This window comes from Cryptotermes secundus, unplaced genomic scaffold, assembly GCF_002891405.2.
Source record: "Cryptotermes secundus unplaced genomic scaffold, Csec_1.0 scaffold461, whole genome shotgun sequence".
Lineage (NCBI taxonomy): Eukaryota > Metazoa > Arthropoda > Insecta > Blattodea > Kalotermitidae > Cryptotermes > Cryptotermes secundus.
Window position 1 is genome coordinate 759,399 of NW_019739952.1, and position 17,022 is coordinate 776,420.

At 44.1% G+C, this 17,022-nt stretch overlaps 1 protein-coding gene across 3 annotated transcripts in view; it reads right to left on the reverse strand.

Annotated features, from left to right (window-relative positions):
• Nucleotides 1-17,022, reverse strand: part of LOC111872120 (lysoplasmalogenase-like protein TMEM86A) — a 102,439-nt gene that overhangs the window by 68,310 nt on the left and 17,107 nt on the right. The window contains exon 1 of one of the 3 annotated variants that reach the window (XM_023865700.1): nucleotides 14,718-14,833. The exons of 1 other annotated variant lie outside the window; for it this stretch is intronic. In XM_023865700.1, coding sequence (XP_023721468.1) covers nucleotides 14,718-14,741 — 24 coding nt within the window. In that variant the 5' untranslated portion in view covers nucleotides 14,742-14,833. Of the gene's footprint in view, nucleotides 1-14,717; nucleotides 14,834-17,022 lie in introns of those variants that run through there. One more of the 3 variants, XM_023865698.1, reaches the window with a different exon arrangement.

Sequence of the window (17,022 nt, forward strand, 5' to 3'; positions counted from 1 at the left end):
ACTCTTGGCTCCTCAAGCGAGACTCCTAACAGACTTTCAGGTTCCATAAAATGTTCGGGAATTCTTGAGTAGCTGAATGACTCTTGGCTCCTCAAGCGAGACTCCTAACAGACTTTCAGGTTCCATAAAATGTTCGGGAATTCTTGAGTAGCTGAATGACTCTTGGCTCCTCAAGCGAGACTCCTAACAGACTTTCAGGTTCCATAAAATGTTCGGGAATTCTTGAGTAGCTGAATGACTCTTGGCTCCTCAAGCGAGACTCCTAACAGACTTTCAGGTTCCATAAAATGTTCGGGAATTCTTGAGTAGCTGAATGACTCTTGGCTCCTCAAGCGAGACTCCTAACAGACTTTCAGGTTCCATAAAATGTTCGGGAATTCTTGAGTAGCTGAATGACTCTTGCCTCCTCAAGAGGGACTCGGTCCCATGGAGTTAGTTACTTTGTTAGTTAATTAGATATTCCAAGAATACATATTGATATGTAGACCCGTTGTTACGAAACGACCGTGAAAGGGGCAGCTATATAACGGCCGTTACTGAGTAACGGCTTCGAAAACAAGTACATCTGCACGGCAGCAATTGGAAACGGCAACAGAGGAACGGTGTTCTCTGTGCGGTCAGCGGCGAGATTTTATCAGCAGGACAGTTAGTGAGAGTCAGTTGAGAGTCGACATCTGGAGCAATGAGTTATTTGTGAGACAGTCGTCAGCCGGTAAGATTGTGAGTACGAAAGCAGAGGACATTGTTGCGATGCGTCACCTGGCAACGACAGCAGGCTGAGAAGACTTAACGTGTCCTAAAGTGATTCGTGAATTGTTGTATAAGTGTGCAGTAAATGTAATTACCAATCCAAACCCCATCTATAGTCACATTCTTACACGTGACAACTGATGTCAGAAGTGGGATTGGATTGGATTGGATTGGATAGGACTGATTCCGACGAAGTGAGGCAAAATAGCTGCTGGCTAGATGAAACGAAGGACGGTCGAAGGGAGCTAACGGCCTGCCAAGAAGCGGCGAAGGCCGGTCTGGAGGATATTTTCGAAGAAAAGTTGCACAAAAGGGAGCAAATCCTGAAGAAACAGAGTCTGTGTCCGAGCATCAGGAAAATCTCAAGGAAACTATCGGAGCACTGGATGACCGATATGGGGACCGGCATCAAGATGTAGGGCCTGCCGACAGCAGAAGAAACGGACCCAGGGTGATAGTGGGTCTCGGCAGAAGTCGGCCTCTGCCCGAGGACGGTTGACCCGCTGCGCCGTTCCTGCACCGCGCAAGGGACACGGTCGTCAGGGACCAGGCAGGAACAACGTTGCAAGATGAGCCCCTAGAGGACTGAGCTCGAGAGACGATGGACGGGTCCGGAATGTAACAATGGAACAAAGGAGCTATGTTTGGGGAGCAAGACGACATTTTATGAGCCCCTCGGACAAACCATCGTGCTGGATATCGCGAAGCGAACAGTCTTCGAAAGGTGAATGACTGGACATTATGGAGTCGGCCCAAACCCAAACGGAAGAAGAGACTACTAGCAGCCTCAAAGCCAGAGATATAGGGGCACCGGCAACTCTCAGATAGTGGTACACTTGGACCGGCTACATCTTATCAGGGAACCACTCAGGATGCGTGACCTTAAGAATGGAAGAAGATGCGTGACAATGGTTGATCCATTAATTAATATTAGGTGTATGTTACTCCGATGGAATCGCGGTTAAGGTGCTCGCCTAGCATTGAAAAGTTTCCGGATTATATTCCGACAGTCGCCACTAACAGTACAGCACCTTTGTTAGGATGGTGACAACCGAGTTACTTCTCGAAACGTTGCCTGTATAATACATAACAAGACCATGAACAATATCCGACATAATATTAATAGGTCTGTAACATCTTAAGATTAAGCACGAACGGTATTAAAGCCTTCAAGGTTAATTTTCTGTGTGTGAGCATGCACTCGGCGGTCCGTAACGGTTATGCTGATTACGATAATTATTGGATTTCAGAATCTTAAAATGAAAGAAGTCACATGATGGGGTTTACGAAACCTATAGTCCAACCGGTATAGCGACTAGGCTGAGGTCTCGGGGCAGAAGATTCCTCACGTCAAGACTTGCTATGGGGCCCACCCAGTATCATGACAGCTGATAACAAACCCCCATCTAGTGTCGAGGTTACGAATGCTGGAGGTACACCTTAATTAAGTAGGCCCAGGGGTAATTTTACTTTTACCATTCGCTACTGACTATGGAAAAGTGAAGACGAATAAGACACGGAAATAAAAATGGAGGGTGAGGACAGTGACTATATATTTTGAACGGGATGAGGAAGAACAGAAAAATTAACGGCTCTGAAGGTTCCCAGGTAGTGACCGTTCGTCATACTTGCTGAAGGTAGGCTGCAAACTGTAAGGGCAAATGATATTCAGAGACATAACTGCTGTTCATTTTGATATACGAAACCCGGTGTGTAAAATGCATAGATATTTTACATCTGAAAGCATGTGGTTCATATAGCTACCACAGTGGTTTCAAGGACACAGATCTGCTTCATTTTCTGCCAGCTATTTGGTTCAGATTCGAATTGGAATTACTTGTAATTGTGATTTTCTCAGTCCTTCCACGCGAATATGTGCCTCGAAATTCGCCGTTGGGAGTTCCTTCCCATGTGACGTTTTCTTATCCTTGTTTATTTAACGACGTTTTCAGTAGTTCACATTATGTACCACCAGGAGACGGAGCGACACGCGACTAATAAGTCAGGTTGTTAAGGGAAGTGGCATTCACCTAATTTGCGGTATTATACGGGAGTTAATGAGGTTAATCATGCGGAATGTTAGTGACAGCCTGTCTCCGAGCAGAGACTGAAACAGTAAGGCTATCCTGACTGAGATTTTTCATGGTCTTTCTCAGTGCCTTCAGGCAAATGCAGGAATAGTACCTCAATGTAGCCACGATCGCTTCCTTCCAAATCACTTCCAATTCATCATTAATCCTAAATCCTACGCTATATCCTCTCGGCGGTGACAGCTTCGTTTTCACCAATTATCAAATTCCATAAAGCAGAGTCCTTTTGAGAAACTAATAGTTGCTCAGAGACTCAAAATATATCCATTATTTTATGTAACCCAAAGGTTCATAATCGTGTTCAAAAGAGCAAGATGAGCCCAGTCAACACACTGCCATCATATTTATTTTATAGATACATTTTAATATTATCCTCCCATCTCCGTCTAGGTCTTCCTAGTAGTCTCTTTCCTTCAGGCATTTCTTGCATAACTTTCAAAAGCCAACCTAAAGAACAGTTACGTCCCGTATACAAAATAGGATTTCTAACACCTCAACTCCAATGTTCGGTCTTCCGTCAGTCTGATCCTCTACTTTTTATCACCACGTCACAGTCTGTGGTCAGTGCAGGGCCCTGAAGTGAACCGTCGAAGGTTTAACATTTGAAACAGCACAGAAGATAAAACGCCTGATAAGCCGAATCTCCAGACTTCACGTGTCAGTATTTCAGATAAAAGGTCTGCCCACGCAGACAACTCGTGACTAATTGCGTACTACAGATTATTCATAAAAAGATGGTAGTTGCTTTGCTGGTCAGGAACTTTCTTGCTTTTGCATCGCAGATGCTCCCCACTGAACCTTACCCACAGCCAGACTGGACCTCACACACCCCAGTTCTCTAGGGTCCATTCAGTATTATTGTATCGGGGTCTTGCAGTTGTAACGCCTTAGATAGTTCTCACTGAGGCTACTTTCCTTAGTTTCCTGAGGTGAATGCTGGGATACTGCCGTCAACAGCCTTCAACCGCCTCCTTTGAAATCATGACTTAGTCGCCGTCCATAAACATCTTCGAATTTCATTCTCACTACCTCATTAGGCTGTTAAGTAGCCTAAAAATCAGACAATGTTGTTACAGATAGACCTGCTGCTAGGCAACGCCCGCAATACACACGCGACCAGCAATATAGGACCGGTGTTTTCTGTGGCCCGTGAGGAGACCGTCGCTATGCAACGCGCGATATACACGGCCAACAATACGGTGTTTTCCACGGGGCCCGACCCGAGGCTACATAGCGAGTCTGTAGCTAGTGGAGATTAGAGAACTGGAACTGGGAGTTCAGAAGTTGTAAGAGAATTGTTGTGGGAGAAAGAGTCGGGGAATGAGAATTTAAGGAGTACAACAGAGAACAACGTAGAACGAGAACGAGAACGAGAACGAGAATGGACCGTTCTTCGCCCATTTGTAAAGTGGGTAGACTGGCGATAGCGCTATATATGATTGTGATTAAGATAAATTGGAAAAGAAGCTACCAATAAATCCAGAACCCGTTATTATTAGTCATGGAGCCCAGGACACATGACAATATAATCCTTATATCTATGCCTTCGTTTTTCCACTGCTGTCTTATCTTGCTGTTTTATGACCATGTTATCGTCGATTTAACCACCGCCCATAGTACTCAATGAAAAATTGGACTGAAAACAAACGTACACATGGGTAGTCCCTATCCAGTCAGTTCCAGAGCGGGTTTCTTTACTAAAGAACCTATTTTCGGTTGGCTTACGATGATATAACTATCGTTCCCAAAAACTATGCACGTAGGAACGAATTGTCGAACCTGTACTATAATAATTCAATTTTATAATAGGTATTGACAGTTTTAACATGAGATATCTTCGCTGTTATATTTATATTAATCTTGGAATAACAAGCCATCAAGTGCAAACAAATTCAATATAAATAACCAAATATGTATATGGCTTTAAACATTACGCCCCTTCGGGCCCATCTTTAGAGGCTCAACAGCAAAGGAATTTGCTTTACAATTACTACAGATCTTAGTATAATTTTAAGTTATATAGACATAAACTATAAAATACGTTACAATGATAGATATTTAAATATTTTCAGCAAAACGGTTTCTTGTTTTACGTTGTTCCTTCTAACTGATGCGTTTTTTCTGTTGTTTGTTAAAGTCTGCAAGTAATATCATAATATAAATATTAAAATACCTTCCTTTGTCATATTTGCAGACATTTAACAAACAAAAGAAAAAATCGCATCAATTAAAACACACCTTTTTACAGATAATATTCAGAGATCTACAATTTTAACCAATAATACGAGTCTAGTTTATGACTGTATAACTTATAACACTTTAGACACCGAATTTCTTCTAGATAATATATAGAAATTCAGTTCGTACCTCACAGGAAACACATTACTTCTCTGCTAAATAGACCAATCGGTTCCTTATTATGAGAACCGTAAATACACTCAGTGGCCAGAATGCAGAGTTTTATTATGTTAAAGCAGGTGATACAGTAGCCGATCACAGTGGCCGCGCGGTCTAAGGCATGAACCGTCTTCGCCCGCTCGAACATTGGGATCGTGGGTTCGAATTCCAATTGAGGCATGGATGTCTGTGTGCGTTTGTTCCGTGTGGAGGTAGCGGCTTGCGACGGGCTGATCCCCGTGAAAGGTGTCCTACCGACTGTGTATAGGATTAAGAAATTGCTAAAGCGGCCACGATCCAAAGGGCTGTAGATCCAGAGTGAGCGACAGAGACAGAGATACAGTAACCACTGGGCTTCAAAGGGATAATTCTACTAAGATCTACAGCAACTGTAAAGCCCTTTTACTATTGAGCCTATGAAGATGACCCCGAAGGAAGAAATGTTTAAGGCCATATAAATAACTGGATTATTTATATTAAATATGTTTACACTGGATAGTTTAGATTCTAAAGGGTTCTGACGATGATGGATAACACACAGAATTACTGGGTTTTGGGGCTTTTCCCATCGTTCGGAATTCTGGGAAATAGAAAACACGACGTTGGGCCACTTAGAAAGAGCTAATTAAGGGCCCCAACTGAGTAGGTGTCTTTCTTCCTCACCTGAAGACGGAAACATATCCAGTTTCCGAAACCTCGTGTTTTCTATTTCCTAGAATTCCGGACGCTGGACAAAGTCCAAAAACCCAGTAATACTGGATAGTTTGCTATTCCAAGATGTATTGGTCATTCGCCAGGGCTTTCTTCCTGATTTGGAGTGTCTGACTAGTTACGAGAAGCAATTTACATCCCTGGTGAAGAATATAGAGTGTGAAGTTTTTCTTTTGTTTTCCAAGAATCTCTCGTTCTATATATTTAATATCTTTCAGTTGTATAGCCCTCTTCGGATATTATGCAAACATACCACAGGCCGGAGAACCGTGGGCGACGGAACAGCGCGTCTATAGTTCTACAAATAGCAATACCCACTCTCCGAAAGTCACGATTATACAATCTGGTCTCGCGTGCTTGAAAGTTACATAACGACATAAAAACCATATGAGATACCCTTAGCTCAGTTTATTGGCGCTTGTTTTGATAATGCAGCACGTTCTAAGCAGGCCTGCAGATTGTAATCTTCTGTGTTGTGACACCGTGCAGTCTTGTAGGTAGATACTAACGTGTCATGCTGCCTGCTTCTGCAGGATTGAAGGTGGAAGTGAAATGTTCTTCTGAGATGTCGGTAACTGCCTACAAGGCTACACATTGTCACAAAGCAGAAGATCTCACTATCAGTCTGAATCCTACATCCTGACAACGTCCATATGCATATAGGTTGTACAGACCTATGCAAATAATCACTGAAAATGTTGGCCTGTAGGAAACCCATCGGTTCTACCTGCAGGACGTAGCCGTGACAGGCGGAACGCACGTGCGTGACGATGCCGGCAGGCCAATCGCTTAGTTGCTGCAGCTCTCTCGTGTTCTTCAGTACTGTTTCGCGTTGTGTGTCATTTCTTAAGAACGTGGTATTTTGAAACTTGCACCGTGATTTTGTAGTTTGTACTATGGCGACATAGTCGAAGGACTTTTTACTGGAATTTATTGAAGAATTTCGTGGTCATCCATCTATTTGGAAGGTCAAGAGCAGAGAATACCACAACCGTGAGATGGAAGACAGTGCTTATGCAGCACTGACGGAAAAAGTTAAAACAATTGATCCCCAAGCTAACAAGGAAACTGTGTTCAAAAAGATCAGCAATCTACGTAGCAGTTCCTGAAGGGAACGGAAGGAAGTACTGATGGCTAGAAATCTGGAATGAGTAGCGAAGACCTCTATGTCCCCAAATTGTGGTGACTGTGGCATGAAGCCTGCCGGTTTATCTGCGCGTGTATGGGGAAGGAAAGGTAGAGGGGAAAACTGTGACAGTTTTGCCTGTAAGGTCGGTCGGAAGGCCAAACTGTGTGTGTATGGGGGGCCTAAGTCTCTCATCTAGTGGGTACTACTGACTCTTTCCTCGAGGGTAAAACGGCCAGCACGCGAAGGTGACCACTCGCCTTCATCTAATGCGGAGATCAGGAATGGTGGAGTTAATTAATTAAGCCCACGGACAACTTTACCGTTATGACTTCTCAAGTAAGTTAAAGTCTAGCCACAGCAGTCTTTCGGTAATGCCAACAGTCAGAGATGAAAATTCGGTAGTCACTTCCTTCAGTTCATAATGTATTTCAAGGAGAAGAATTCTTCTTGAGAAGTTAATATCCGCTATGTATATATTGTCACGTGTTTCCTAGGTAACGCGACAAGGAACGATGGGTTTCGGACTAGACGAATGTTTACTGGACAATTATTTGCTTACACTCACAAATATAATCACTCTCAGTAACGCCTTTCACGTTCCCTCTTCAATGGCTGTACTCACGCACCGCTCTTGTCGGTGGAGCCTTCGTTCGTGGTTCTTCCTTTACCGCTCGTTGGATCTGAACTATTCTTTGTTCTTTGTTCTTCCCTTACCGCTCGTTGAATCCTCTCGAACAGTGTTCACTGCTCCTTATATAGGCTCTGCACGGACCACCCACAGAAACACATTGCTGTTCAGCAAGCAATATCATGTATTGTTGTCAGGTATATGTACCCATGCATTGCCTAGCAATGGACGCCCTATTGTTGCGCATTCGTTGCTGTGGGAACTCAACAATTCGGTTTCTGTTGCTTAAGCATTTCCCTAGGCAACGGTCTGTTTATGTTTCGTTTTCTAGGAACTGCTAGCCGTTGGCCAGCAATTGACGTTCTACAGCCCGGCCTTCCTGGTGGCACGCCACAATATATATACATATATACAGAGTGTCCCAGAAGTTTTGTGCCATAATCGAGGAGCGTACTGAGGGTTCCCTATAGAACAACTTTGAAATAGGAACCCATGTCCGCAAACGTAAAATAGCAGCGCTAGGGTGGCATTTCAAATCATTTCGTTTAAACTTGGCGCCTCAATGTCGAACTGCATTGTATAGAGGAAAACCCATCCACCAGCACTCGCGCCATTGCCAAGATTGTGGGAACATCAAAGTGTCTGGAGGATCCTGCATCACCAACAGCTTTATCCGTATCATCCAACGCGAGTACACAACGTAGGTCCAACTGACTTCGTACCACGAGTTCAATTCTGTCAGTGGATACTGAACCAGTGTTTACATCAGCCCAACTTCCTGAATCACGTGTTCTTCACAGACGAAGCGCAGTTTACAAGGAATGGCTGGCTCAACTGTCGAAACAGCCACGTTTGGGATGGCGAAAACCCCAACGTTACTTTAGTTTGTTACCACCAGGTGCAATTTTCTGTCAATGTTTGGGCGGGCATCATTGGAGATCACTTGATTCGGCCTTTCCTCCTACCACCGCGACTCAGTGGGCCTTTTACAAGGTGTTCCTGGAAGGCGTCCTTCCGGCTTTGCTAGGAGACGTGCCATTGATGTACGGAGGCAAATGTGGATACGCATGACGGAGCGCCAGCACACTTCCGGATTGCATCACGAGACTATCTGGATGCTGCTATTCACGGTCGATGGATAGGAAGAGGAGGCCCAGTGCCATGGCCACCCCGATCCCCAGACTTGACACCTCTGAACTATTTCGTCAGGGTCCATGTGAAAAGCCTGATATACGACACGCCTCTGGATAATGAATTCGAGCTGTTGGCCAGAATACTTGTTGCATGTGAGACACCTGGAATACTGGAAAGGGTGGGCCATGGCCAGAATACTTCTTGCATGTGAGACACCTGGAATATTGGAAAGGGTGGGCCAAAGTTTCTTTCGTCGATGTAACGCATGCATTGAAAATGAAGGGCGCCAATAGCAACATCTACATGGTTTATGCTAACCGTCTTACGGTGTATACACTTTTTCACCTTATTCTTCACTTGCACACTACATGTCGGCCAGTAAGGACGTGATCACGGAAGCTGAGGAATCTAAGGTGTTAAAGCCGTTACCAGACAACCGGAGAAGACAGTGCAGACTAAGACGACCTAGTGCGTACTGCAATAAAATGCAGAGTGTGTGAATTAACGATAGCGCTGTAGTACTTGTAGTTCCGATCTTTAGGAGTCCAACAAATCCGATTACCAACCCAAACCCCGTCTATGGTCACTCAATCACGTGACAATATAGCACCTACACTTGATCACTTGGTGACGAGCAGACTGTGTTATGAAGTTTCTCATCATGCATTATTTCCTGTCCTTGTGTATTTCATTCTTTGAACCCCCACATACGAATTTACTGACTCATTAAATTGGTAACAAATTAACACTCATCCAGCGAAATACGTCTATCAACATTATTAATATAGAAGACTAATTTCATGCTGTCACGACTATTCACATTTGTAGCAGGCATTCGGATTCCAACACCGCCGCTTCGCACCGCAGAATGACGGAAACGCGGAGCATGAATTGAAAAACAATTTAAACTAATTTTTAACAAAATCAAACAATATGGAACTACGTAGTTTTAACCAAATTTCAGAAGAGTGAACTAGAAAAAAACAGTGCAGCAATTAGGTAAAAGTATTTACCTGACGATGACCTTACAAAGTGGAAACATGCAACATTTATTTAAAACAAGTGACAGCGTAGCACACCAACAGTCTATGGGCATGACAAGATGTACCTTCAAGGCTCGCTCACTCACTCATGGAGCTGAGCCCTTCTTGGGAAGCCGCCAATTGCAGCTACTCAAGAACTTCCCAGCAGTTTATGGGCCCCGAATGTTCATTACCGTGATCACATCAGCAATCAGCTGGTCCCTATCATTAGCCTTATCAATCAAATCCATGCCACCCCGTCCTATTTCTCTAAGATTCATTTTAATATTGTCCACCCACCTATGTCCTGGCCTTCTCAATGGTCTCTTTCTTTCTGGCTTTCCAAGCAATATCCTATAAGCATTTCATTTCTCTCCGTTCGTGCTACATGCCCTGCCCATCTCACCCTCCTTGATTTTATCTTTCTAATTATACTTGGAGAAGAGTTCAAGTTATGAAGCTCCTCATTATGCATTTTTCTCCAATCTGTCGTTACTTCACTTCTCTTCGGTCAAACATGCTCCTCAGCACCCTGTTCTCAAACACCCTCAGTCTAGCCTTCAAGACTGCCCCTGCAAATTAGTTTCTAGAACGTCGTTATGCTGTTTCCCTTTTAAACATGTGCAACTATATGAAGTAATCTTGTGGTTAGCGCACTATAAAACAGCGGTCAAGATCATCACTCCTCCTATCGCCGAGTCTCCACCTGCAAGTGACGGAACGACCTTGACCGGTCAAAAGAAATGTCCCAGACAACAACAGCCTACTATTCATTGTCACAAGAGCTGCGATGGCTCAGTCGGTATAGCGACTAGGCTACAGTCTGGACGAAGGAGAAGTTGGGATTCGATTCCCGGCAGAGGCAAGCGTTCTTTGTATTCTCCACAATGTCCAGACGTGCTCTGGGGACCATCCGGTCCCCTATCCAATGGATACTGAGAGCTCTTTCCCCGGAGAGTGGGGGAGGGGGGTGAGGGGGGACAGTCCTCCCTGTAGGTGTCGAGGTTAAGAGTGCGGCTACTCGTGTGGCGCTTAATTAGCCCCAGGGATTTCATGTCCACAAACCTTTAGATGGCGACTGTTATATTTCTGTGCATAATATGGCCCAAGTGAAGACCGTATCTGAAAGTTGTTAGACGTAACCTCAGATGTTTTCGCTTCATTTTTATCGCATTACATGTTTAATAAGATCTAAAAGTTTGTGAGGATAGTACGTACATTAGTACAAATATGTTTCTGGACATTACCCACCGTCCTGTCGTTATATAAAAACATTGCCCTGTTTATTTTTCAAAACAAAATGTTTCGGGAACTGGATTCTGTCTCCGTCTTCAGGTAAAACCTACTCAGTTTGGCACAATCGATTGAGCTGGTCCCTATCTCCGGAGACAGAATCCAGTCTCCGAAACGTTGTGTTTTGAAAAATAAACAGGAAGGTTTCTAGATGGAGACATGACGTTGGATAATGTAAAGAAACACAATATTCGTACTAATATGATTAATATTTAAAATAACATTATACTGCAGCATCCTGTTGCAGCACTGTGTATTTTAAATTACCAGTCGCACTTCTCGCCGTGTTCGTGCAACAGTCGTCTCTTGCTTTTATTTGAGAACTACATGTTTCGGCCCAACTGTCTGCCATCATCAGGTGCACAAGATGTGGAGGAAACTGCTTCCCCTTTGTTACGCTGCTACATTTTGTACTTTAAAAGTGCAAAATGCTTATAAAATATTTTATTCTTATGCGTTGTTATTGTAATGCGTGCATAATTTGGAATTATCCTCATGTAAAGTGTAAAAGAAAACGGATGCATTGCAACGCAAATATAAAATTCAATAAAACACGCATAAAAATGACGATAATTCCAAATTATGCACACATTACAATACCAACGCCTAAAAAGAAAACATTTTATAAGCAATTTAACTTGTCTCATTTTGGTCCGTCACACTATTAATTACAGAGTAGACATTGAAAAGTTCAGTCCAGTGTGACATACGAGTTTACAACTCGTACACTGAAGTGCTGTAAACTCGTATGTCACACTGGACTGAACTTTTCAATGTCTACTCTGTATTTATAGGCATTTTACACCTTTAAAATGCCAAGTGTAGCACGGCCTGGTTGCTTTACCCCCGTGGAAAGAGCCTCCAGTGTCCAGTGGATGGGGGGAAGTTGGATCGGTGAGACCCCAGATTTGGATCTGGATGCTGGGAAGAAAAGAAAAATCTCTTGCTTCTGCTGGGAATCGAACTCCAATTTCTTGGTCGCCCAGTCCGTAGGTTAGTCGCTATAACTACTGAGCTCACACGGGTCTCAGATCTTCCTAGACCTTCCCACAAATTATTTCTTATAGAAACTGATCAATTTTTTTTTTTATTGCTAGTGGGGCTAGGAGCCACTTCTGGCCTATTGTACCAGCCCCAGATGACAGGTGAGGGTGATTGTGGAGCAGTTGGTGGAATGAAGATTGGCAGGGGAAACCGAAGTACCCGGAATCGAACCCGGCCGTTCAGCCCGTAGTCCGTCGCTATACCGACTGAGCTACCATTATGAACAAACCGGTAATTATGCAGATTACCAAAGAAGTGGTAAATATGATAAATCTCGTGGCACTGATCATTTTTACCGGTAATTATGAATAATGGCCGCTTATTATTATTCATAATTACCAGTTATTAGTTTAATCTAACACATACATAGCATTACGAATATGCACGTAGCATAAATGTGACCACGGTAAGCGGGCCCATTAGAGGAAGGAAGGGAGGAATACGAATTTGGACCTTATGGAAAGAAGAAAACCTCAGATAGGAAAGCGAATGAGTGCGTGTGAGTGGGTTTACAGGCGCTTCAGCATTTACGGCTGCATGTGCTTACGATATTCCAGATGGGAGAATAATATTGAAGGAGACTGGTCTTATGTAAACAGGTTTTGAAAATGTGAATTGGACAAAGTGCCTCAAGATATAGTACAATGACAGCTCTTCTGGTGACAACAGTGAACCTTGGAATACCTCGACAAAGAAGTTTTGAAAGCTTGATTAATCATATAAGTTCGGGAGGACACCCTGCAGACGGTAATGGATCGAGTTAATACAACGTTACCTACTGAGATACAAGTGAGAAAATTCATCTTTACGGCAATTAACGCTGTGGGTATAGCAGTGTCCTACGGACTTTGTGAAAACCGTCCGAGGGTCAAGATACAAACATGTAACATCATAAAAGTAAGTAAAGGTATCCCTGTAATAGGCAGTGCAGGCCCATACAGTTGTGAGATGTTGAGGTTCCTACATTTTCTAGACAATCGGCTCATAGATGGCGGCAAGGTTGTCAGCCCTACGCGCCGGTCGCTCTTTACCCCCAAGAATATTCCTGGTACTCATTTCTGTTAGAGGCTGAATCGACCCCAGGGCAATAGTGCGGCTGGAAGGATTAGGTCAATTGATAAAAATCCAATGACCCGCGACCTTCCGGCTTGAAGCATAGTGCCTCAACACTGGTCACAAAACGTCACGGCTAAGCGGTTAGCACTACTGCATGGAATTCGGCGTGTCGTGTGTTCATGTCACAGCCCAGACCGATTTCCTCACAAATATGTTTGTGGTTTTCCTAGCTCCTCCAGGCAACTTCCAGAAGAGTTTCTTTTTAATTGGTTGCATCCTGTCTCAGACAATACATAATACTCGTACAAAGGAACTCTGCTACCGTCAACACAACAAATATTTCAGTATTACATTTAGATCTTCATTACTGCGACATGTTTCGGGCATACATGACCATCATCAGGCAGGAATACGTATAGTTATTGAAATACTGATAGGGATCCTTATCGGTGCAACGCGTCGTATTGAATATTAACATAAAAACTTTGCCTCAGATTAGTGTATAGTTAAAATAGCAAATACATGATTAAGAATAAAAAATAAAAGATAGAATAAAGGTGTACTATGTATAAAATGTTGAAATATTATTGAAACATATTAAAGGTATGTTGGGGTATTAACAACTGTATGTAGGGTTAGGGATCTGTATGCCAACTAAAATATTTATTTTAAAGGGATATCCCGCTACAGTGTAGAGTTGGGCGTGTGTTTTGCCTAGGCCTTGTTGCTGAAATTCTACGTAATCAGCCCGGTATATGTGGCCCAAAGACAAGTTTTCAATGATGTACAAGTTTGATGGTATGTGGGCATTTGCTATGGTATTCCCACGTTATGTAGTAGCCGGTCTCGGTAGCCGAGAGGTCTAAGGTATGTACTGTCTTCGCTCGCTTGGAAACCGGGATCGTGGGTTCGAATCCCACTCAGGGCATGGATGTTTAGTTTGTGTGTGTGCGTTTTTCTGTGTTTGTGTACAGGTAGAGGCCTTGCGACTAGCTGATCACCCGCCCAAGGAGTCCTACCGAATGTGTAAGATCTAGAAAAACCGAAGTGAACGGAGAAGTTCATGGAGGTAGGCCTAGGCCCACTGGGGCTGTAGTGCCAAGGGGGGAAAAAAAATCCCACGTTATGTATCCTATATATCAAACTTGCAATGTGTCGTATGTTTCTTGTCTGGGCGTATACACGTTCGGTGTGTACGGTCTATTCTACACTGTGCGCTGGTTTGTCGTAGAATCTACGGCCGTGGCCTAAAATGAGACACTATCCCGGCATTTTGTAGGCGGGACTGAGCAAAACCACAGAACAATTCAGCATATCCGACTGCGGTCCTGATTTGAAACCGAGACTTTCCAAATATGAAACCGGGGTGCTGCAACATTCGGTGACTTCGTTTTACTCATCCACGTAATACTGTATTTTTCTCCATTCTCTTATTGCTACATAAAGTATACAGGCGTACTCACAACACTGATCCACGTCTCTCCCATTGAACAGGGCACAATAAGACAAAACTGCGATAACTGTTGAGCTTAGTAACGTCTTCACTGAAGTCGATGTGAACGCAGACTGTGCATTATGCTATCTCATGTCCACGCAGGATGGTCGACGTACGGATCTTGTCGTATCACATTCAGTATTTTGTTCAGCACTTTCGGTCACAAACACGAGCTCTTATCTGCCAGTGCCGTTATGTAAGGCAGTGGCGTGTAGTGGCTCTCGAATCAACATAGTTCAGTAGCACCTCACTTCTACGCTTGTCATAAAAAATGCCCAATGTATGCCCTTGTGCCTCCAGACGGTAGGGCCGCTCTTAAGAAAGATCTACACATATAGCAAAATGCCACTTTGTACTCAAAAAAGGTAAAGTTGTCCCTATGCTTAACTAATTAAACACTACGCCTTGAAGACGTGTGGGGGAGTGGATGTCTAGATCCACATCTTCTTGACCTCGGCCCTAGTTGGAGGTGAGTGATCAGCTTCACGCCCCAGCCGGATGTCTAGATCCACATCTTCTTGACCTCGGCCCTAGTTGGAGGTGAGTGATCAGCTTCACGCCCCAGCCGCTTTACTCCCGGGGAAAGAGCCCCGAGTCCCCATTGGATAGGTCGCGTGGACCTCAGAGCCGGTCTGCATGACCTGGAGACGAGAAAATTCTTGATCCTACTGGGACTCCAGCCCGTAGCCAGTCGCTATACCGATTACGCTACTTTGTCCTGAAAGGAACGTCATTTTAACACCCTTTTGTAAATTACACGATTTAAGTCTATTCACAATACCCAAAAATGTATTTCCTGCGCAGTGGATAGAAACATAACGAGCCTGGACAGGCCTTCAGTCCTTTATCCGCAGTTTTTAGACTGGTTTCAATTACTTCTATATGCAATAATACAAATGCCGTCGTGAATGCAGTACATTACATAGTGTTTCTGTTCTCCAGTTCTCCTCTTTTAGGTTCAAACTCTGACGTGGTTAGAGAAAGGAAAATGACAGATTTAGTGGAAAGATAACAATAAAATACACGTTGCGAATGTGTGAAGTAGAATCAACTAGCAACTCAGGATAGGAAGAAGTACGAGGCTTCTGTGATAAACCTGTAGGTCCCATTCATCAATCAATGGCCCTGACCTCTTCTCCAGTTTCGTAATCTTTTTTACACAGCCGGCAGGACTCCTTGGACGAGTGATCAGCCCGTCTCAAGGCCGCTACTTATACACAGGACAACACAAACACAGAATAAACGCACACACAGACATCCATATCTTGGGTGGGAATCGAAGACAGGATCCCGGTGTTCGAGTGCGCGAAGGCAGTTCATGCCTTTGCGCGGCCGCTGTGATCGGCGCAGGTCCCATTTCCTTGACGGCTTCAATAGCCAGCAGATACTGTACGGGTATACCGGGAGGCTGACCACGGATCACTCCTAACCTGTCTATAGGAAGATGCCGGTATTGAAAAGGACAGATAAGGCTCTAGTGTATACGCTGTTGACTGGTTGCTCACGGTAACAAGAGTGGGGAGGTATATCCATCCTGGGTTTTGATATCGGTCCACGTCAAAGAGAATGGAAAGGCATGGCTATACTGCATTATCTAAATTCATTCACTTAATGCAGACACAAATCTGCTGCTTTGAAGCTAATGACTAGGTACCGCACCCTCAAGAAGGGAGCAGAACCGGGTGTGCAAGAAAACCTGAACTTTGTAGGTCTCTTTCCTGGGCCACGTACCATTTGTCTGGAAGGTGAGCGGTTTTATTTATAAACTCCACCAAGTTCTAATGCTACGGGCTGGACGGCCAAGGGGTCGGAGTTCGAGTCCTGGTGGGGTAAGAATTTCCTCTCCTGCATGTCGTCGAGACCGGCTCTGGGGCCCACCCAGCTCTTTCCCCGGTGGGTAAAGCGGTCGGGGCGTGAAGCTGACCACTCACCTATTGCTAGTGCTGAGATCAAGAAAATATGGGTCTATACACCCACTGCCCCATACGTCTTCATGGCGTAGTGCTTAATTAGCTAGGCACAGGAACAACTTTACCTTATGTAACTTTTCTTTTCTCTTGGCACTACAGCCCCAGTGGGCCTAGGCCTACCTCCATGAACTTCTCCGCTCACTTCGGTTTTTCTAGATCTTACACATTAGGTAGGACTCCTTGGGCGGGTGATCAGCTCGTCGCAAGGCCTCTACCTATACACAAACACAGAAAAACGCACACACACAAACTAAACATCCATGCCCTGAGTAGGATTCGAACCCGGTTTCCAAGCGAGCGAAG